The sequence below is a fragment of the Salvelinus fontinalis genome, unplaced genomic scaffold, assembly GCF_029448725.1.
Source record: "Salvelinus fontinalis isolate EN_2023a unplaced genomic scaffold, ASM2944872v1 scaffold_0007, whole genome shotgun sequence".
NCBI lineage: Eukaryota > Metazoa > Chordata > Actinopteri > Salmoniformes > Salmonidae > Salvelinus > Salvelinus fontinalis.
In genome coordinates this window covers 1,287,518-1,309,925 of record NW_026600216.1, presented here as the reverse complement: position 1 = coordinate 1,309,925, position 22,408 = coordinate 1,287,518, and the positions used below count along the sequence as shown (strand labels likewise).

At 42.4% G+C, this 22,408-nt stretch overlaps 1 protein-coding gene across 2 annotated transcripts in view; it reads right to left on the bottom strand.

Annotated features, from left to right (window-relative positions):
- Positions 1-18,885, bottom strand: part of ppp1r32 (protein phosphatase 1, regulatory subunit 32) — a 48,917-nt gene extending 30,032 nt beyond the window's left edge. Inside the window, exons 1-8 of one of the 2 annotated variants that reach the window (XM_055910403.1) lie at positions 18,615-18,885; positions 18,004-18,206; positions 17,455-17,572; positions 14,706-14,850; positions 14,420-14,480; positions 14,040-14,137; positions 8,795-8,860; positions 8,481-8,567 (exon numbers count right to left, since the gene is read on the bottom strand). In XM_055910403.1, the coding sequence (XP_055766378.1) occupies positions 8,481-8,567; positions 8,795-8,860; positions 14,040-14,137; positions 14,420-14,480; positions 14,706-14,850; positions 17,455-17,572; positions 18,004-18,121 (693 nt within the window). In that variant the 5' untranslated portion in view covers positions 18,122-18,206; positions 18,615-18,885. The remainder of the gene's footprint in view (positions 1-8,480; positions 8,568-8,794; positions 8,861-14,039; positions 14,138-14,419; positions 14,481-14,705; positions 14,851-17,454; positions 17,573-18,003; positions 18,207-18,614) is intronic. The other variant, XM_055910402.1, reaches the window with a different exon arrangement.
- Between the last annotated feature and the right edge of the window lie 3,523 nt (positions 18,886-22,408).

Genomic DNA, 22,408 nt, shown 5'->3' with positions numbered 1-22,408 from the left:
GTATATCTCACTAGGTCAGGGTATTAAACCTCCTCCATGTATATCTCACTAGGTCAGGATATTAAACCTCCATGTATATCTCACTAGGTCAGGATATTAAACCTCCTCCATGTATATCTCACTAGGTCAGGGTATTAAACCTCCTCCATGTATATCTCACTAGGTCAGGATATTAAACCTCCTCCATGTATATCTCACTAGGTCAGGATATTAAACCTCCTCCATGTATATCTCACTAGGTTAGGGTATTAAACCTCCTCCATGTATATCTCACTAGGTCAGGATATTAAACCTCCACCATGTATATCTCACTAGGTCAGGATATTAAACCTCCTCCATGTATATCTCACTAGGTCAGGGTATTAAACCTCCTCCATGTATATCTCACTATTTCAGGATATTAAACCTCCTCCATGTATATCTCACTAGGTCAGGATATTAAACCTCCTCCATGTATATCTCACTAGGTCAGGGTATTAAACCTCCTCCATGTATATCTCACTAGGTCAGGATATTAAACCTCCTCCATGTATATCTCACTAGGTCAGGATATTAAACCTCCTCCATGTATATCTCACTATTTCAGGATATTAAATCTCCTCCATGTATATCTCACTAGGTCAGGATATTAAACCTCCACCATGTATATCTCACTAGGTCAGGATATTAAACCTCCTCCATGTATATCTCACTAGGTCAGGATATTAAACATCCATGTATATCTCACTAGGTCAGGATATTAAACCTCCACCATGTATATCTCACTAGGTCAGGATATTAAACCTCCTCCATGTATATCTCACTAGGTCAGGATATTAAACCTCCTCCATGTATATCTCACTAGGTCAGGATATTAAATCTCCTCCATGTATATCTCACTAGGTCAGGATATTAAACCTCCTCCATGTATATCTCACTAGGTCAGGATATTAAACCTCCATGTATATCTCACTAGGTCAGGGTATTAAACCTCCTCCATGTATATCTCACTAGGTCAGGATATTAAACCTCCTCCATGTATATCTCACTAGGTCAGGATATTAAACCTCCATGTATATCTCACTAGGTCAGGATATTAAACCTCCTCCATGTATATCTCACTAGGTCAGGGTATTAAACCTCCACCATGTATATCTCACTAGGTCAGGATATTAAACCTCCTCCATGTATATCTCACTAGGTCAGGATATTAAACCTCCATGTATATCTCACTAGGTCAGGGTATTAAACCTCCTCCATGTATATCTCACTAGGTCAGGATATTAAACCTCCTCCATGTATATCTCACTAGGTCAGGATGTTAAACCTCCTCCATGTATATCTCACTAGGTCAGGATATTATACCTCCATGTATATCTCACTAGGTCAGGATATTAAACATCCATGTATATCTCACTATTTCAGGATATTAAACCTCCTCCATGTATATCTCACTAGGTCAGGATATTAAACCTCCTCCATGTATATCTCACTAGGTCAGGATATTAAACCTCCTCCATGTATATCTCACTAGGTCAGGGTATTAAACATCCATGTATATCTCACTAGGTCAGGGTATTAAACCTCCTCCATGTATATCTCACTAGGTCAGGATATTAAACCTCCTCCATGTATATCTCACTAGGTTAGGGTATTAAACCTCCTCCATGTATATCTCACTAGGTCAGGTTATTAAACCTCCTCCATGTATATCTCACTAGGTCAGGATATTAAACCTCCATGTATATCTCACTAGGTCAGGGTATTAAACCTCCTCCATGTATATCTCACTAGGTCAGGATATTAAACCTCCTCCATGTATATCTCACTAGGTCAGGATGTTAAACCTCCTCCATGTATATCTCACTAGGTCAGGATATTAAACCTCCATGTATATCTCACTATTTCAGGATATTAAACCTCCTCCATGTATATCTCACTAGGTCAGGATATTAAACCTCCTCCATGTATATCTCACTAGGTCAGGATATTAAACCTCCATGTATATCTCACTAGGTCAGGATATTAAACCTCCTCCATGTATATCTCACTAGGTCAGGGTATTAAACCTCCTCCATGTATATCTCACTAGGTCAGGATATTAAACCTCCATGTATATCTCACTAGGTCAGGATATTAAACCTCCTCCATGTATATCTCACTAGGTCAGGGTATTAAACCTCCTCCATGTATATCTCACTAGGTCAGGATATTAAACCTCCTCCATGTATATCTCACTAGGTCAGGATATTAAACCTCCTCCATGTATATCTCACTAGGTCAGGGTATTAAACCTCCTCCATGTATATCTCACTAGGTCAGGGTATTAAACCTCCTCCATGTATATCTCACTATTTCAGGATATTAAACCTCCTCCATGTATATCTCACTAGGTCAGGATATTAAACCTCCTCCATGTATATCTCACTAGGTCAGGATATTAAACCTCCATGTATATCTCACTAGGTCAGGATATTAAACATCCATGTATATCTCACTAGGTCAGGATATTAAACCTCCTCCATGTATATCTCACTAGGTCAGGATATTAAACCTCCACCATGTATATCTCACTAGGTCAGGATATTAAACCTCCACCATGTATATCTCACTAGGTCAGGATATTAAACCTCCTCCATGTATATCTCACTAGGTAAGGATATTAAACCTCCTCCATGTATATCTCACTAGGTCAGGATATTAAATCTCCTCCATGTATATCTCACTAGGTCAGGATATTAAACCTCCTCCATGTATATCTCACTAGGTCAGGATATTAAACCTCCATGTATATCTCACTAGGTCAGGGTATTAAACCTCCTCCATGTATATCTCACTAGGTCAGGATATTAAACCTCCTCCATGTATATCTCACTAGGTCAGGATATTAAACCTCCATGTATATCTCACTAGGTCAGGATATTAAACCTCCTCCATGTATATCTCACTAGGTCAGGGTATTAAACCTCCACCATGTATATCTCACTAGGTCAGGATATTAAACCTCCTCCATGTATATCTCACTAGGTCAGGATATTAAACCTCCTCCATGTATATCTCACTAGGTCAGGATATTAAACCTCCACCATGTATATCTCACTAGGTCAGGATATTAAACCTCCTCCATGTATATCTCACTAGGTCAGGATATTAAACCTCCATGTATATCTCACTAGGTCAGGATATTAAACCTCCATGTATATCTCACTAGGTCAGGGTATTAAACCTCCTCCATGTATATCTCACTAGGTCAGGATATTAAATCTCCTCCATGTATATCTCACTAGGTCAGGATATTAAACCTCCTCCATGTATATCTCACTAGGTCAGGTTATTAAACCTCCTCCATGTATATCTCACTAGGTCAGGATATTAAACCTCCATGTATATCTCACTAGGTCAGGGTATTAAACCTCCTCCATGTATATCTCACTAGGTCAGGATATTAAACCTCCTCCATGTATATCTCACTAGGTCAGGATGTTAAACCTCCTCCATGTATATCTCACTAGGTCAGGATATTATACCTCCATGTATATCTCACTAGGTCAGGATATTAAACATCCATGTATATCTCACTATTTCAGGATATTAAACCTCCTCCATGTATATCTCACTAGGTCAGGGTATTAAACCTCCTCCATGTATATCTCACTAGGTCAGGATATTAAACCTCCTCCATGTATATCTCACTAGGTTAGGGTATTAAACCTCCTCCATGTATATCTCACTAGGTCAGGATATTAAACCTCCTCCATGTATATCTCACTAGGTCAGGATATTAAACCTCCTCCATGTATATCTCACTAGGTCAGGATATTAAACTTCCATGTATATCTCACTAGGTCAGGATATTAAACCTCCTCCATGTATATCTCACTAGGTCAGGGTATTAAACCTCCTCCATGTATATCTCACTAGGTCAGGATATTAAACCTCCATGTATATCTCACTAGGTCAGGATATTAAACCTCCTCCATGTATATCTCACTAGGTCAGGATGTTAAACCTCCTCCATGTATATCTCACTAGGTCAGGATATTAAACATCCATGTATATCTCACTAGGTCAGGATATTAAACCTCCTCCATGTATATCTCACTAGGTCAGGATATTAAACCTCCTCCATGTATATCTCACTAGGTCAGGATATTAAACCTCCATGTATATCTCACTAGGTCAGGATATTAAACCTCCTCCATGTATATCTCACTAGGTCAAGATATTAAACCTCCATGTATATCTCACTAGGTCAGGATATTAAACCTCCATGTATATCTCACTAGGTCAGGATATTAAACCTCCTCCATGTATATCTCACTAGGTCAGGATATTAAACCTCCTCCATGTATATCTCACTAGGTAAGGATATTAAACCTCCTCCATGTATATCTCACTAGGTCAGGATATTAAACCTCCTCCATGTATATCTCACTAGGTCAGGGTATTAAACCTCCTCCATGTATATCTCACTAGGTCAGGATATTAAACCTCCATGTATATCTCACTAGGTCAGGATATTAAACCTCCTCCATGTATATCTCACTAGGTCAGGATATTAAACCTCCATGTATATCTCACTAGGTCAGGATATTAAACCTCCTCCATGTATATCTCACTAGGTCAGGATATTAAACCTCCATGTATATCTCACTAGGTCAGGGTATTAAACCTCCTCCATGTATATCTCACTAGGTCAGGATATTAAACCTCCTCCATGTATATATATTAAACCTCCTCCATGTATATCTCACTAGGTCAGGATATTAAACCTCCTCCATGTATATCTCACTAGGTCAGGATATTAAACCTCCACCATGTATATCTCACTAGGTCAGGATATTAAACCTCCTCCATGTATATCTCACTAGGTCAGGATATTAAACCTCCTCCATGTATATCTCACTAGGTCAGGATATTAAACCTCCATGTATATCTCACTAGGTCAGGGTATTAAACCTCCTCCATGTATATCTCACTAGGTCAGGATATTAAATCTCCTCCATGTATATCTCACTAGGTCAGGATATTAAACCTCCTCCATGTATATCTCACTAGGTCAGGTTATTAAACCTCCTCCATGTATATCTCACTAGGTCAGGATATTAAACCTCCATGTATATCTCACTAGGTCAGGGTATTAAACCTCCTCCATGTATATCTCACTAGGTCAGGATATTAAACCTCCTCCATGTATATCTCACTAGGTCAGGATGTTAAACCTCCTCCATGTATATCTCACTAGGTCAGGATATTAAACCTCCATGTATATCTCACTATTTCAGGATATTAAACCTCCTCCATGTATATCTCACTAGGTCAGGATATTAAACCTCCTCCATGTATATCTCACTAGGTCAGGATATTAAACCTCCATGTATATCTCACTAGGTCAGGATATTAAACCTCCTCCATGTATATCTCACTAGGTCAGGGTATTAAACCTCCTCCATGTATATCTCACTAGGTCAGGATATTAAACCTCCATGTATATCTCACTAGGTCAGGATATTAAACCTCCTCCATGTATATCTCACTAGGTCAGGGTATTAAACCTCCTCCATGTATATCTCACTAGGTCAGGGTATTAAACCTCCTCCATGTATATCTCACTAGGTCAGGGTATTAAACCTCCTCCATGTATATCTCACTAGGTCAGGATATTAAACCTCCTCCATGTATATCTCACTAGGTCAGGTTATTAAACCTCCTCCATGTATATCTCACTAGGTCAGGATATTAAACCTCCATGTATATCTCACTAGGTCAGGGTATTAAACCTCCTCCATGTATATCTCACTAGGTCAGGATATTAAACCTCCATGTATATCTCACTAGGTCAGGATATTAAACCTCCATGTATATCTCACTAGGTCAGGATATTAAACCTCCTCCATGTATATCTCACTAGGTCAGGATATTAAACCTCCTCCATGTATATCTCACTAGGTCAGGATATTAAACCTCCTCCATGTATATCTCACTAGGTCAGGATATTAAACCTCCATGTATATCTCACTATTTCAGGATATTAAACCTCCTCCATGTATATCTCACTAGGTCAGGATATTAAACCTCCATGTATATCTCACTAGGTCAGGATATTAAACCTCCTCCATGTATATCTCACTAGGTCAGGGTATTAAACCTCCTCCATGTATATCTCACTAGGTCAGGATATTAAACCTCCATGTATATCTCACTAGGTCAGGATATTAAACCTCCTCCATGTATATCTCACTAGGTCAGGGTATTAAACCTCCTCCATGTATATCTCACTAGGTCAGGATATTAAACCTCCATGTATATCTCACTAGGTCAGGGTATTAAACCTCCTCCATGTATATCTCACTAGGTCAGGGTATTAAACCTCCTCCATGTATATCTCACTAGGTCAGGATATTAAACCTCCTCCATGTATATCTCACTAGGTCAGGATATTAAACCTCCTCCATGTATATCTCACTAGGTCAGGATATTAAACCTCCTCCATGTATATCTCACTAGGTCAGGATATTAAACCTCCTCCATGTATATCTCACTAGGTCAGGGTATTAAACCTCCTCCATGTATATCTCACTAGGTCAGGATATTAAACCTCCATGTATATCTCACTAGGTCAGGATATTAAACCTCCATGTATATCTCACTAGGTCAGGATATTAAACCTCCTCCATGTATATCTCACTAGGTCAGGATATTAAACCTCCTCCATGTATATCTCACTAGGTCAGGATATTAAACCTCCTCCATGTATATCTCACTAGGTCAGGATATTAAACCTCCATGTATATCTCACTATTTCAGGATATTAAACCTCCTCCATGTATATCTCACTAGGTCAGGATATTAAACCTCCATGTATATCTCACTAGGTCAGGATATTAAACCTCCTCCATGTATATCTCACTAGGTCAGGGTATTAAACCTCCTCCATGTATATCTCACTAGGTCAGGATATTAAACCTCCATGTATATCTCACTAGGTCAGGATATTAAACCTCCTCCATGTATATCTCACTAGGTCAGGGTATTAAACCTCCTCCATGTATATCTCACTAGGTCAGGATATTAAACCTCCATGTATATCTCACTAGGTCAGGGTATTAAACCTCCTCCATGTATATCTCACTAGGTCAGGGTATTAAACCTCCTCCATGTATATCTCACTAGGTCAGGATATTAAACCTCCTCCATGTATATCTCACTAGGTCAGGATATTAAACCTCCTCCATGTATATCTCACTAGGTCAGGATATTAAACCTCCTCCATGTATATCTCACTAGGTCAGGATATTAAACCTCCTCCATGTATATCTCACTAGGTCAGGGTATTAAACCTCCTCCATGTATATCTCACTAGGTCAGGATATTAAACCTCCTCCATGTATATCTCACTAGGTCAGGATATTAAACCTCCTCCATGTATATCTCACTAGGTCAGGATATTAAACCTCCTCCATGTATATCTCACTAGGTCAGTGTATTAAACCTCCTCCATGTATATCTCACTAGGTCAGGATATTAAACCTCCTCCATGTATATCTCACTAGGTCAGGATATTAAACCTCCTCCATGTATATCTCACTATTTCAGGATATTAAACCTCCTCCATGTATATCTCACTAGGTCAGGATATTAAACCTCCATGTATATCTCACTAGGTCAGGATATTAAACCTCCTCCATGTATATCTCACTAGGTCAGGATATTAAACCTCCTCCATGTATATCTCACTAGGTCAGGATATTAAACCTCCATGTATATCTCACTAGGTCAGGATATTAAACCTCCTCCATGTATATCTCACTAGGTCAGGATATTAAACCTCCATGTATATCTCACTAGGTCAGGATATTAAACCTCCTCCATGTATATCTCACTAGGTCAGGATATTAAACCTCCTCCATGTATATCTCACTAGGTCAGGATATTAAACCTCCTCCATGTATATCTCACTAGGTCAGGATATTAAACCTCCTCCATGTATATCTCACTAGGTCAGGATATTAAACCTCCTCCATGTATATCTCACTAGGTCAGGATATTAAACCTCCTCCATGTATATCTCACTAGGTCAGGGTATTAAACCTCCTCCATGTATATCTCACTCGGTCAGGATATTAAACCTCCATGTATATCTCACTAGGTCAGGATATTAAACCTCCTCCATGTATATCTCACTAGGTCAGGATATTAAACCTCCTCCATGTATATCTCACTAGGTGATTGAGTGTCCATATAGCCATACCATGGTATTTGCACTACTACTGAGTAGATCTCCCATTGTTCTCCACTATTCCACCTGCTAAAACCTCCCCCCATCCCAATGTGGATTGGCGTCCCAGTGACTGGCAGACCCTGTCCACCAGTATCCCAGGGCCTGTGAGTATTTAGTTTTTTACATTGAGAGAGATCTGCTACAGTACACACTAGACAGGCCAGAGGGTCCACGGTGTCCCTGGTGTTTTACATTGAGAGAGATCTACTACAGTACATACTAGACAGGCCAGAGGGTCCACGGTGTCCCTGGTGAAGCCTGTTTCTCTGGGGCCTCTACTGACCAGCCTGGGGAGCATCTCAGAGCCCTGGAACACACAGAATAGATCTTGATTATTGTGCCAAAGGACATTTTTATTTTGTCCTCTGCTCTGAAACCCACAGACTCACAAAACAAAAAAGACAACACACAAACACACATTCATCCTCTAATAATACAAGAGATGGTTTTACAAGAGACGGACGTATATTCTAATCTACTGTGACATATCGGCAGATAGAGAACAAGGACAAATAAAAACACGTTAGACCCAACCTGAAGAAAGGATACCGGCAGGAAGTCATCTCTCATCACAGAGTTCTCAGTCCTCCTAGGATTGACCTAATAACACACACACACACACACACACACACACACACACACACACACACACACACACACACACACACACACACACACACACACACACACACACACACACACACACACACACACACACACACACACACACACACACACACACACATTTTAATAACAGGAACAAAGACACAACGAAGATGAAAAATGATCAGCCGTGTGGTTACGTTGATATAATACTACATAAAAACAAAATGGAGGATGAACGAGGTGCAACGTAAAGTTGTTTACTTCCCATTGGACGTGTCCCAAAAGGCACCCTATTCTCTGTATAGTGAATGATCCCTAGGGTTCCTGGTCAAAAGTAGTGCACTAAATTAGGGAACAGTGAGCCATTTTGGGACGCGACCGTGATGTTTACCCTTTAGTTGGAACGCAGACTGCTTAGCCTTGGGGTTAAGTGACTGCTCATGCTAAAGTGGGATAACGTCAACCTCAGGGTTAGCACAGACTTTTCAGGGCACGAATATCACAGAATTACTGTCACTACTGTCACGCTGTCACTTAATTTGAATATTCTACTCCAGTTTCCTGTTTTATTTTGTTTTAATGAACAGATTAACAATTTCTTCTTAGGCAGAGTAAAACCGTCCAAGTCCTGGTCAGTTTTGGTGTTGCTGAATGCCAGCTGGCGTTGCTTTGAAACTCTTGTTAAAGAAATAATGTTGTTCAATCAGGGTGTCAAACTGGACAGTTGATTATTCAGCGTCACATTTCTCGTGTTGAATCAGGTGTTAAAGTAAATCTGTAAGTGTTAAATTAACAAGTTTATAAAAGAACCCCAGTGTAGGTTTTAATAACCAGTGTTTAACCAAAACCACACCCATCATTGTCATATTTCCCAGCATGCTCTATTGCAGTTTTGATTTTTAGAATTATTTGTTTCAATATCTATGTTTATTTGCATGTACATTGATTGATTAATAATCTGACGCTACTCGAATATCAAATAACATACATTTTTATAAACTAATCCAATCTGTTATATGGATTTATTGCACCCGTTACTGAAATGGTTGTTCCAGTTTAGTCTCAAAAGTCTTCACAAGACAGCTATCATTCTGAATGCAGATTAAGGGTGAATACAAATGTGAAATGATGGATATATCCATTCTCCCTGCATTCCAATAGCAATTGCACAACACTTTGCAAACCAGAATAATCTTATTTGAATTACATATTCGGTGAAGACCACAGGACTGAAAATGGAAGAACGTAACAGCCATACAACGGAGATAATACAAGACAAGTACTGGACACCAGGCCTGGTATTCATAGCTGACTTTGAAAAGGCCTTTGAGAAAGTAAGACTGGAATTGATATATAAATGCCTGGACTATTTTACATTTTTTGGGAGAATTTCTTATACAGTGACAAGAAAAAGTATGTGAACCTTTTAGAATTACCCGGACGTCTGCATGAATTGGTCATCAAATTTGATCTGATCTTCATCTAGGTCACAACAACAGACAAACACAGTCTGATTAAACTAATAACACACAAAATATTGTATTTTTATACGTTGTTTAAAATGTCAAGAGGACTAAAACATGGTTTTTCACTATCGGCATATCTATTCTTTTATTATTATTTTTAATCTATTTCTTTATCGCCATCGAAATGTTAGCTTTTAAAATAATAATAATAATAATTTAAAAAAGGATTAGAAAAATGCAGGGCTTAAAAAACAAAGGTGTCATTGTACGCTGATGACGTTTTCTTCTAAATCCACCATTTGGATCCACAGCCTCATAGAGGATCTAGATCATTTTCCTGACCTCTCTGGATTAAAATCTAGTTATGTTAAGTGTTCTATATTACGTATTAGATGACAAAAAAAGAGAAAGTACTTTCACATTACCATGTAGTTTACCCATAAAACGTTCTGATAGTGCAGTGAAAATACTCTGTATTCATATTCGAAATAAATAAATAATCTCACTACAATTGCATGTTGTGCTCCCGAGTGGCGGAGCGGTCAAAGACACTGCATCTCAGTACAAGAGGCGTCACTACAGTCCCCGGTTCGATTCCAAACTGTATCACATCCGGCCGGAAATTGGGAGTCCCATATTGGCCCAGCGTCGTCCGCGTTTGGCCGGAGTAGGCCATCGTTGTAAATAAGAATTTGTCCTTAACTGACTTTCCTAATTAAATAAAGGTTCAATTAATAATAAATAAAAAAAATTGAATGTTAGTCAAATTAGATAAGATCTTGCTACTGGAAAAATCACCTTGATAGTATAACATCTACTTCCAACTAACACCCTCAAACACCTAGATCCCCTGAACGCAGCTCCCTCTCCAGATCCCAATCACCTGAATTCTGATCACCTGTTCACACACCTGTACGTCATTATCACACACTATTTAGTTCAGTTCTTTGCAGCCCATCACTGCGAGGTATTGTTTGTTTTGTGATACACTTCTATTCAGAGCTGTTTTTGCAGTAATTTAATCCTCCCCTGCCTCACTAATGACGCCTATTCCTTGCCTATACTTTAGCCTATCATATTTCCTGTTATCAATCTATTGCCTGATCTCCTGGACTACGTTACTAGCCTTTTCCCTGCCTGTACTGTTGCCTTTGGACCCCCAGAATACACCTGAATACAACAGGTGTAGTAGACCTCACAGTGATATGCTGAATACAACAGGTGTAGTAGACCTTACAGTGAAATGCTAAATACAACAGGTGTAGTAGACCTCACAGTGAAATGCTGAATACAACAGGTGTAGTAGACCTCACAGTGAAATGCTGAATACAACAGGTGTAGTAGACCTCACAGTGAAATGCTGAATACAACAGGTGTAGGTAGACCTCACAGTGAAATGCTGAATACAACAGGTGTAGTAGACCTTACAGTGAAATGCTGAATACAACAGGTGTAGTAGACCTTACCGTGAAATGCTGAATACAACAGGTGTAGTAGACCTTACAGTGAAATGCTGAATACAACAGATGTAGTATACCTCACAGTGAAATGCTGAATACAACAGGTGTAGTAGACCTCACAGTGAAATGCTGAATACAACAGGTGTAGTAGACTTCACAGTGAAATGCTGAATACAACAGGTGTAGACCTCACAGTGAAATGCTGAATACAACAGGTGTAGACCTTACAGTGAAATGCTGAATACAACAGGTGTAGTAGACCTCACAGTGAAATGCTGAATACAACAGGTGTAGTAGACCTCACAGTGAAATGCTGAATACAACAGGTGTAGTAGACCTCACAGTGAAATGCTGAATACAACAGGTGTAGACCTCACAGTGAAATGCTGAATACAACAGGTGTAGTAGACCTCACAGTGAAATGCTGAATACAAGTCCTTAACCAACAATGTAGTTTCAAGAAAATACCAAAAAAGAAAAGTAAAAGATAAGAATAACAAATAATTAAAGAGCAGCAGTAAATAACAATAGCAGGACTATATACAGTATAGAGATACTCTGAATGATCGGCTATGAAAAGCCAACTGACATTTACTCCTGAGGTGCTGACCTGTTGCACCCTCGACAACTACTGCGATTATTATTATTTGACCATCTGGTCATTTATGAACATTTTGAACATCTTGGCCATGTTCTGTTATAATCTCCACCCGGCACAGCCAGAAGAGGACTGGCCACCCCTCATAGCCTGGTTCCTCTCTAGGTTTCTTCCTAGGTTTTGGCCTTTCTAGGGAGTTTTTCCTAGCCACCGTGCTTCTACACCTGCATTGCTTGCTGTTTGGGGTTTTCAGGCTGGGGGTTTCTGTACAGCACTTTGAGATATCAGCTGATGTAAGAAGGGCTATATAAATAAATGTGATTTAATTTGGTTTGATGCACCTGAGCTCAATTTTGAGTCTCATAGCAAAGGGTCTGAATACTCTGTACACATTTCGCTTTGTCATTATGGGGTTAGATGTTTTTTTTTTATTCAATCCATTTCATAGCATAACAAAATGGGGAAAGAGTCAATGGGTCTGAATCGTTTGCTGTGAAGGTAACTTTAACAATGAGTTAGTGGTGTAACATTTGAATGTCACCGGTGTTGGAAAGTATCGGGCAACACTTTGAAAAGTGTAAATTCAACACTTTCTCTTGGTTCACTTCAAAACACACTTCAAAAGTGTGAAATTGAAACACCCATCAGTGTTTACTGAGGGTAAAATTCGGTGAGTTCTGGGCTAAGAATATGCTGTGTGAAAAATGGCACCCTATTCCCTACATAGTGCACTACTTTATACTAGAGCCTATGGGCCCTGGTCAATATTAGTGCACTACTTTATACTAGAGCCTATGGGCCCTGGTCAATATTAGTGCACTACTTTATACTAGAGCCTATGGGCCCTGGTCAATATTAGTGCACTACTTTATACTAGAGCCTATGGGCCCTGGTCAATATTAGTGCACTACTTTATACTAGAGCCTATGGGCCCTGGTCAATATTAGTGCACTACTTTATACTAGAGCCTATGGGCCCTGGTCAATATTAGTGCACTATATAGGGAATAGGTGCCATTTAGGATGCATCCTAAGAGATATGACACTAACCATGTGACCAGACCTGGGTTACTGACATCACTAAACATGTGACCAGACCTGGGTTACTGACATCACTAACCATGTGACCAGACCTGGGTTACTGACATCACTAACCATGTGACCAGACCTGGGCTACTGACATCACTAACCATGTGACCAGACCTGGGTTACTGACATCACTAACCATGTGACCAGACCTGGGTTACTGACATCACTAACCATGTGACCAGACCTGGGTTACTGACATCACTAACCATGTGACCAGACCTGGGTTACTGACATCACTAACCATGTGGTAATGTTGTATACTTAGAGGGATCATCACTAACCATGTGGTAATGTTGTATACTTAGAGGGATCATCACTAACCATGTGGTAATGTTGTATACTTAGAGGGAGCAACACTAACCATGTGGTAATGTTGTATACTTAGAGGGATCATCACTAACCATGTGGTAATGTTGTATACTTAGAGGGATCATCACTAACCATGTGGTAATGTTGTATACTTAGAGGGAGCAACACTAACCATGTGGTAATGTTGTATACTTAGAGGGATCATCACTAACCATGTGGTAATGTTGTATACTTAGAGGGATCATCACTAACCATGTGGTACTGGGGCAGAAAGGTGTTGGGTTGCAGGGCCGTCCCTTCAGTGAAACCGCTCTCTCCTTGGGCTCCCACTAACTGGTGCTTCTGAGAAACTAAAGGACAATCATGTGTCATTTATGCACTGCTCTCTAAACAGCCCCTTCCCTGCAGCGAGCAGAGCTGGGTGAAAAGTACGTCATTGCAATCAGTTTTGCCAGAGGAGTAATACCCTTTTCACACAACAAACAGAGCAGAGGCAAGTTGTGTTCTCCTCATTATGCCCCCCCCCCAGCACAGAGCCTGCATCAGAGCCAGTACAGTTCTGGTCTGTTCTGGTCAGTTCTGTGAAAAGGGTATTACGAAATCATTCAGCTCCTCAGTATATTACACTGTACCTGGTGGTCTGGGACGATATGCAACAAAGTGATCCATATACTCTGTCTGGATGGATACATTCTGGGGGAGAGAGAGGGAGGAAGAAAGGAAGGAAGGAAGGAAGGAAAGAAAGAAAGATGGAAGGAAGGAAGGAAGGAAGGAAGGAAGGAAAGAAAGAAAGAAAGAAAGAAAGAAAGGAAGGAAGGAAGGATGGAAGGATGGAGGGAGGGAGGGGAACAGAAAGACACTTAAAATCCATTTATTCTCCCAGTCTCTCTCCCACATCCCTCCCTCTCTCCTCCTCACTGCTGTAGGCCGTGTCTTGAGTTGTAGGTATCCACTCTCTCTGATCGGTCCACTGGGGCCAGGCAGGGCCTCTGACCCATCAGGTCTGGTCAGGGGCTGGAAGTGTCGCTTAGTCTGAGACTGGAAACTATCTAGCAGAGAACGCCTGGAGAAGACCCAAAACACACGCTTGATGTCACTGTTATAATCCACTGTATATGTGATCCCTGCAGGGATTGAACCTATGACCTTGGCGTTCCTATCGCCAAGCTCTTGATAACTGAGCCATACAGGACCTCATAATATTATATGTTTATGAGTATAGAATTACTATCACTACCAGTAAGCACCTCTGGGTGGCATATCTGAAATGGCAACATATTTTAAAAAATGCACTTCTTTTGGCCAGAGCTCTGCGGTAGACTAGCATCCTGTCCCGGGGGTCGTTCTGGCTCGGTCAAGGCTACTAGCATCCTGTCCAGGGGGTCGTTCTGGCTCGGTCAAGGCTACTAGCGTCCTGTCCAGGGGGTCGTTCTGGCTCGGTCAAGGCTACTAGCATCCTGTCCAGGGGGTCGTTCTGGCTCGGTCAAGGCTACTAGCATCCTGTCCAGGGGGTCGTTCTGGCTCGGTCAAGGCTACTAGCATCCTGTCCAGGGGGTCGTTCTGGCTCGGTCAAGGCTACTAGCGTCCTGTCCAGGGGGTCGTTCTGGCTCGGTCAAGGCTACTAGCATCCTGTCCAGGGGGTCGTTCTGGCTCGGTCAAGGCTACTAGCATCCCGTCCAGGGGGTCGTTCTGGCTCGGTCAAGGCTACTAGCATCCTGTCCAGGGGGTCGTTCTGGCTCGGTCAAGGCTACTAGCATCCTGTCCAGGGGGTCGTTCTGGCTCGGTCAAAGCTACTAGCATCCTGTCCAGGGGGTCGTTCTGGCTCGGTCAAGGCTACTAGCGTCCTGTCCAGGGGGTCGTTCTGGCTCGGTCAAGGCTACTAGCATCCTGTCCAGGGGGTCGTTCTGGCTCGGTAGACTAGCATCCTGTCCAGGGGGTCGTTCTGGCTCGGTCAAGGCTACTAGCGTCCAGTCCTGTGGGCCGTTCTGCCTCGGTCAAGGCTACTAGTCTCCTGTCCTGTGGGCCGTTCTGCCTCGGTCAAGGCTACTAGTCTCCTGTCCTGTGGGCCGTTCTGCCTCGGTCAAGGCTACTAGTCTCTTGTCCTGTGGGCCGTTCTGCCTCGGTGAAGGCTACTAGTCTCCTGTCCTGTGGGCCGTTTTGCCTCGGTCAAGGCTACTAGTCTCCTGTCCTGTGGGCCGTTCTGCCTCGGTCAAGGCTACTAGTCTCTTGTCCTGTGGGCCGTTCTGCCTCGGTCAAGGCTACTAGTCTCCTGTCCTGTGGGCCGTTTTGCCTCGGTCAAGGCTACTAGTCTCCTGTCCTGTGGGCCGTTCTGCCTCGGTCAAGACTACTAGTCTCCTGTCCTGTGGGCTGTTCTGCCTCGGTCAAGGCTACTAGTCTCCTGTCCTGTGGGCCGTTCTGCCTCGGTCAAGGCTACGAGTCTGCTGTCCTGTGGGCCGTTCTGCCTCGGTGAAGGCTACTAGTCTCCTGTCCTGTGGGCCGTTTTGCCTCGGTCAAGGCTACTAGTCTCCTGCCCTGTGGGCCGTTCTGCCTCGGTCAAGACTACTAGTCTCCTGTCCTGTGGGCTGTTCTGCCTCGGTCAAGGCTACTAGTCTCCTGTCCTGTGGGCCGTTCTGCCTCGGTCAAGGCTACGAGTCTGCTGTCCTGTGGGCCGTTCTGCCTCGGTCAAGGCTACTAGTCTGCTGTCCTGTGGGCCGTTCTGCCTCGGTCAAGGCTACTAGTCTCCTGTCCTGTGGGCCGTTCTGCCTCGGTCAAGGCTACTAGTCTCCTGTCCTGTGGGCCGTTCTGCCTCGGTCAAGGCTACTAGTCTCCTGCCCTGTGGGCCGTTCTGCCTCGGTCAAGGCTACTAGTCTCCTGTCCTGTGGGCCGTTCTGCCTCGGTCAAGGCTACTAGTCTCCTGCCCTGTGGGCCGTTCTGCCTCGGTCAAGGGTACTAGTCTCCTGTCCTGTGGGCCGTTCTGCCTCGGTCAAGGCTACTAGTCTCCTGTCCTGTGGGCCGTTCTGCCTCGGTCAAGGCTACTAGTCTCCTGCCCTGTGGGCCGTTCTGCCTCGGTCAAGGCTACTAGTCTCCTGCCCTGTGGGCCGTTTTGCCTCGGTCAAGGGTACTAGTCTCCTGTCCTGTGGGCCGTTCTGCCTCGGTCAAGGCTACTAGTCTCCTGTCCTGTGGGCCGTTCTGCCTCGGTCAAGGCTACTAGTCTCCTGTCCTGTGGGCCGTTCTGCCTCGGTCAAGGCTACTAGTCTCCTGCCCTGTGGGCCGTTTTGCCTCAGTCCAAACTATTTAATTACTTTACTTGGACCAGAGCCCTATGTGGGTCATAAAATGTAGTGCACTGTGTAGGGACAGACTGGGGCTGTAATATAATATAGTATAGTATAATATAGTATAAAATAGTATAACATAATATAGTATAGTATAATATAGTATAAAATAGTATAGTATAATATAATATAGTATAATATAATATAATATAGTATAGTATGATATAGTATAATATAGTATAGCCTTACCCGAACTGTGAGTTATCAGTGTGGTCCAGACTAGGGCTGTAGTATAATATAGTATAGTATAATATAGTACAGTGTAATATAGTATAGTGTAATATAGTATAGTATAATATAGTATAGTATAGTATAATATAGTATAGTCTTACCCGAACTGTGGGTTATCGGTGTGGTCCAGACTAGGGCTGTAGTAAACAGCAGGTCTCAGGTTGGCAGAGTAACCTGTCCCGAAATGATGACCTAGACATGGACTGAAGTCTTCTTTGCCTGGATAAGATATGACAGTAAGATGGGAAGGGGTTGGGGGGGGGGGGGGGGGGGGCTTCTCAATAATACCTCTCTTCTCTTGAAGTTTGCACTCATGAGAGTAGAAGAGGGCTAGAGTTCCACCATATTTCTCATAGGAATTCAAATTTCCTTTGAAATCAGTGATGGGAAGTGAACACAAGTACACATTTTAGTGAGGTAATTGGGACCAGTCTGTGGCCATGACAGTGAGTCATTAGGGAATCTGGCTTTGCATTGTTAAAAATCACACAAGCGTATCATTGAGGGTGAAAGCAGAGATTACTTGAGCAAGCAGAACACTTCAGGCAAATGTAGTGGATACTATCTTACTAGCAGTAGAATAAAATAAAATATAATTCAATACAATAGAGTGTTTATAATCCAAGTCATATCAGATATCTTGTTCTCACCGTAAGAAGCCCTGTAGGAGGTACAGTAGAGGTTGAGGGAGGTGTTTGCCAAGCGGCCTCCTGGGCTTCCTGTTCCTCCTAGAGAGGGCCTGGTGACCATGTCTACCTGACTAACCATCTGTGACGGACCAGGATAATGGATAAATACTACCGTTAACTCCACTAGCAACAACGATAGACAGAGAAAAAGCGCTGCCTGTAACCTGGAGAGAAGACTGATTTTAGTTCATATTGAACGTTGACAGTCAAACAGTTTTTTTTGTTGTTGTTTTGTTTTTACACTCTTAGAAAATGTATAGCTTTCTCACAATAGCTTACACTCATTCTACATGTCATCATGTTGAATGTTGATGTTATCGTGTAAGTCACGTATTTTCATCAAGAATGAAGAGAAATGGGAAGTTATCGTAGCAGAAGAAGTCTAGGAAAAGCATGCTAAATGCCCTTATTATAGGCCTAGCCTACAGATTAATTCATTTGTGATCATCTCTGTAAATATATAAATATATATTAAGAACTAGTAGGCCTAGTCGACATTCATGTCAGTAAAATATCTGCATAATTATGATAAAAGCGACCCCCCCTCCGCTCCTCATGCGCTCTACCGTTACCTGTCCGTCGAAGCGGGGTGTTTCTGCTTACCGGCGGCCTCCTCTCGCCGTGTTAGGTTTTATAGCCCGGGACCCGTGCCGTCGCCATGATACCGACCGTTGCTACGGTGATTCTCTAAGTGGCGCCAGCAGCACTTCACAATGACCGACGAAATGAGGTCACAATAGAAGTCATAGACGGTTGCTCCCAATACAAGTAGCTTGCAGTTAGTTGCACCTTAAAAGCTCACTATGCTCCTGGTCCCTGATCTGTTTGTGCCTGTTGCTGTTGTCATTGTCAAGTCATGTTTGGCATGACAATTAGTGTGACAAGGAGTTGGTATGAAAAAGCGCAAACAGACTGACACTAAGGCTGAAGCTGGCTAGGGTAAAAGGACATGATTTAAAAATATATATATATTTATCTGATTGAGGTATCCAGTCAATCAAAGGGCATTTAATTTATGAATGATGAATTTATCATGATTATAATAATGTACGACCTCCAAGAATATAATCAATGCCTTGAGGGAGTTAGGTTACTAATAGCGAATGTTATTGCCAGGGCTGTAGACACCAAGGTCCAGGCCACAGGCATTTTTTGTAATAATAAAATATATATATATATATTCTAAGTGTCAACAGTAAGTTCAGACCCCGACTGAGTTCCTAAAATATATATATATTGAATTTGAATAAGTCAGTCACTCAGATATTATATTAAGGCAAAATGTGTAGAATTGCAGGAACAAAAAAGTTATGTAAAGCATGCTTATTTATTTACGTTTAGTTAATAAAATACAATATTTTTTCTGCAAACAGATCCCTCTGTGTGTATTAAATTATAGATTTTAATTGTGGTGCTGAGTTAATGTGATTATATATGAAGCTACTGCAACCACCTTGATAATAGCAGTGGTATTTTTTGGTGGTTGTTTTTTCGTTTTTAAAAGTGTATAAACATCCCCTCTCAGACCCGGGCTATGGCCCTGTTTTGGCAAAAAATAAATATATACTTTTAGATCAGAATTCTCCCTTCCTTGCATCACATCTCGTCTCTGCATAACTTAGCCTCACTTTTTACAGCACACCATTGAAGAAATCTTAGTGGAGCACGTTGGGTGTTTACGTGCTGGGCCTGTCTTAAATAAATTTAAATACTAAGCATACAATTTTAATATCCTGGGTGTGCTATTCCCCGTGAATAATGTGGATATATTTTTACACCCACTTTATGACATCAATATTGTCATCAATAAATGGTACACATTATTAGGCAACACCCAAGTAGCACCTGTGTCAAGAGACCGTTGTTACATGTTATAGCCACTAGATGGGGGTGTTGTGTTAAGCAGACCTAAACAACCCCAGTCCTTAGTGTAACTTCCACACAATCTATCTCGACAAGGTGAGGTGGTGGCTTTCTGTTCAAATAATTAACTAGGGCAATACATTCACTTCATCAACGTTAAGTGGAGGGTTGATTACTACAGTAAAGCACTCAGCATTTTCACAAAACACAGTTTGCGTGGCTACCTGCACTGTCATTATGAACATAATTAATCACAACACTGTAGTCTGACAGCTTGGCTAAACTACAGTTCACGTCGACATGACCAGTCATACTAAATAAAGCACGGTCATACATTTTCTGTAGCCCCAGTTCAAACATTTAAAATGAAAAAACTTGTTATGACCGATGTATTTCATTTCCTCATTAAAGTAAATCTCCGCTAGCATTAAGAGAGGCTATCGCAAGAGAGCAACAGACGCGCGGAGAGAAGAAAAAAAATATGGTTTGTTTATCTTGACTCATTTTATGCTTGTTCAAAATAGTATCATGTCCCCCTCTTTTTCAAATCTGTGAAAAAAGTAAATGTGGCATATTGAGGTTTGGTTGAGACTGATGAGAGGAGATAGCTTGGAGAGGAGAGCAGACGAGGCTCTGTGGAAGGGATATAGCGCCCCACAGTCATCTGAGACATGGCTCCAGAAGAGGAGCACCTTCCTCCACCAGCCCACACACACACAGAGACAGAGACAGAGAGAGAGACAGAGACAGAGAGACAGAGAGACAGAGACAGAGAGACAGAGAGACAGAGAGAGAGACAGAGAGACAGAGAGACAGAGAGACAGAGAGACAGAGAGACAAAGAGACAAAGAGACAAAGAGACAGAGAGAGAGAGAGAGAGAGAGAGAGAGAGAGAGAGAGAGAGAGAGAGAGAGAGAGAGAGAGAGAGAGAGAGAGAGAGAGAGAGAGAGAGAGAGAGAGAGAGAGAGAGAGAGAGAGAGAGAGAGAGAGAGAGAGAGAGAGAGAGAGAGAGAGAGAGAGAGAGAGCACAACACAAACCCAGGGACCATATAAACAGTGAGAGCCAGGGTACCCTCAGGAACACTGCCAGTAACGTTGTACCCAGACATCCAGGAACACTGTCAGTAACGTTGTACCCAGACATCCAGGAACACTGTCAGTAACGTTGTACCCAGACATCCAGGAACACTGTCAGTAACGTTGTACCCAGACATCCAGGAACACTGTCAGTAACGTTGTACCCAGACATCCTGGAACACTGTCAGTAACGTTGTACCCAGACATCCAGGAACACTGCCAGTAACGTTGTACCCAGACATCCAGGAACACTGTCAGTAACGTTGTACCCAGACATCCTGGAACACTGTCAGTAATGTTGTTCACCGACATCCAGGATTGCATTTGTCTGGATTGGTTTGAGATGCTCTAGCTCCACCGCTAGCCCCAGGTCAACAACAGCATAAATATTGGAGGCTGAGACAGGAGGGGTCAGGAGACACTGTGGCCCCTTCCTATGATACCCCCAGACAGGGCCAAACAGGAAGGATATAACCCCACCCACTTTGCCAAAGCACAGCCCCCGCACCACTAGAGGGATGTCTTCAACCACCAACTTACAATCCTGAGACAAGGCCGAGTATAGCCCACAAAGATCACAAACCAAGGGGGGGCGCCAACCCAGACAGGAAGATCCCCAGGTCAACCACAGTTATCAAATCAAATCAAGTTTATTTTATATAGCCCTTCGTACATCAGCTAATATCTCGAAGTGCTGTACAGAAACCCAGCCTAAAACCCCAAACAGCAAGCAATGCAGGTGTAGAAGCACGGTGGCTAGGAAAAACTCCCTAGAAAGGCCAAAACCTAGGAAGAAACCTAGAGAGGAACCAGGCTATGAGGGGTGGCCAGTCCTCTTCTGGCTGTGTCGGGTGGAGATTATAACAGAACATGGCCAAGATGTTCAAAATGTTCATAAATGACAAGCATGGTCAAATAATAATCAGGAATAAATGTCAGTTGGCTTTTCATAGCCGATCATTAAGAGTTGAAAACAGCAGGTCTGGGACAGGTAGGGGTTCCATAACCGCAGACAGAACAGTTGAAACTGGAGCAGCAGCAAGGCCAGGTGGACTGGGGACAGCAAGGAGTCATCATGCCCGGTAGTCCTGACGTATGGTCCTAGGGCTCAGGTCCTCCGAGAGAGAGAAAGAAAGAGAGAAGGAGAGAATTAGAGAGAGCATACTTAAATTCACACAGGACACTGGATAAGACAGGAGAAGTACTCCAGATATAACCAACTGACCCTAGCCCCCCGACACAAACTACTGCAGCATAAATACTGGAGGCTGAGACAGGAGGGGTCAGGAGACACTGTGGCCCCATCCGATGATACCCCCGGACAGGGCCAAACAGGAAGGATATAACCCCACCCACTTTGCCAAAGCACAGCCCCCTCACCACTAGAGGGATATCTTCAACCACCAACTTACAATCCTGAGACAAG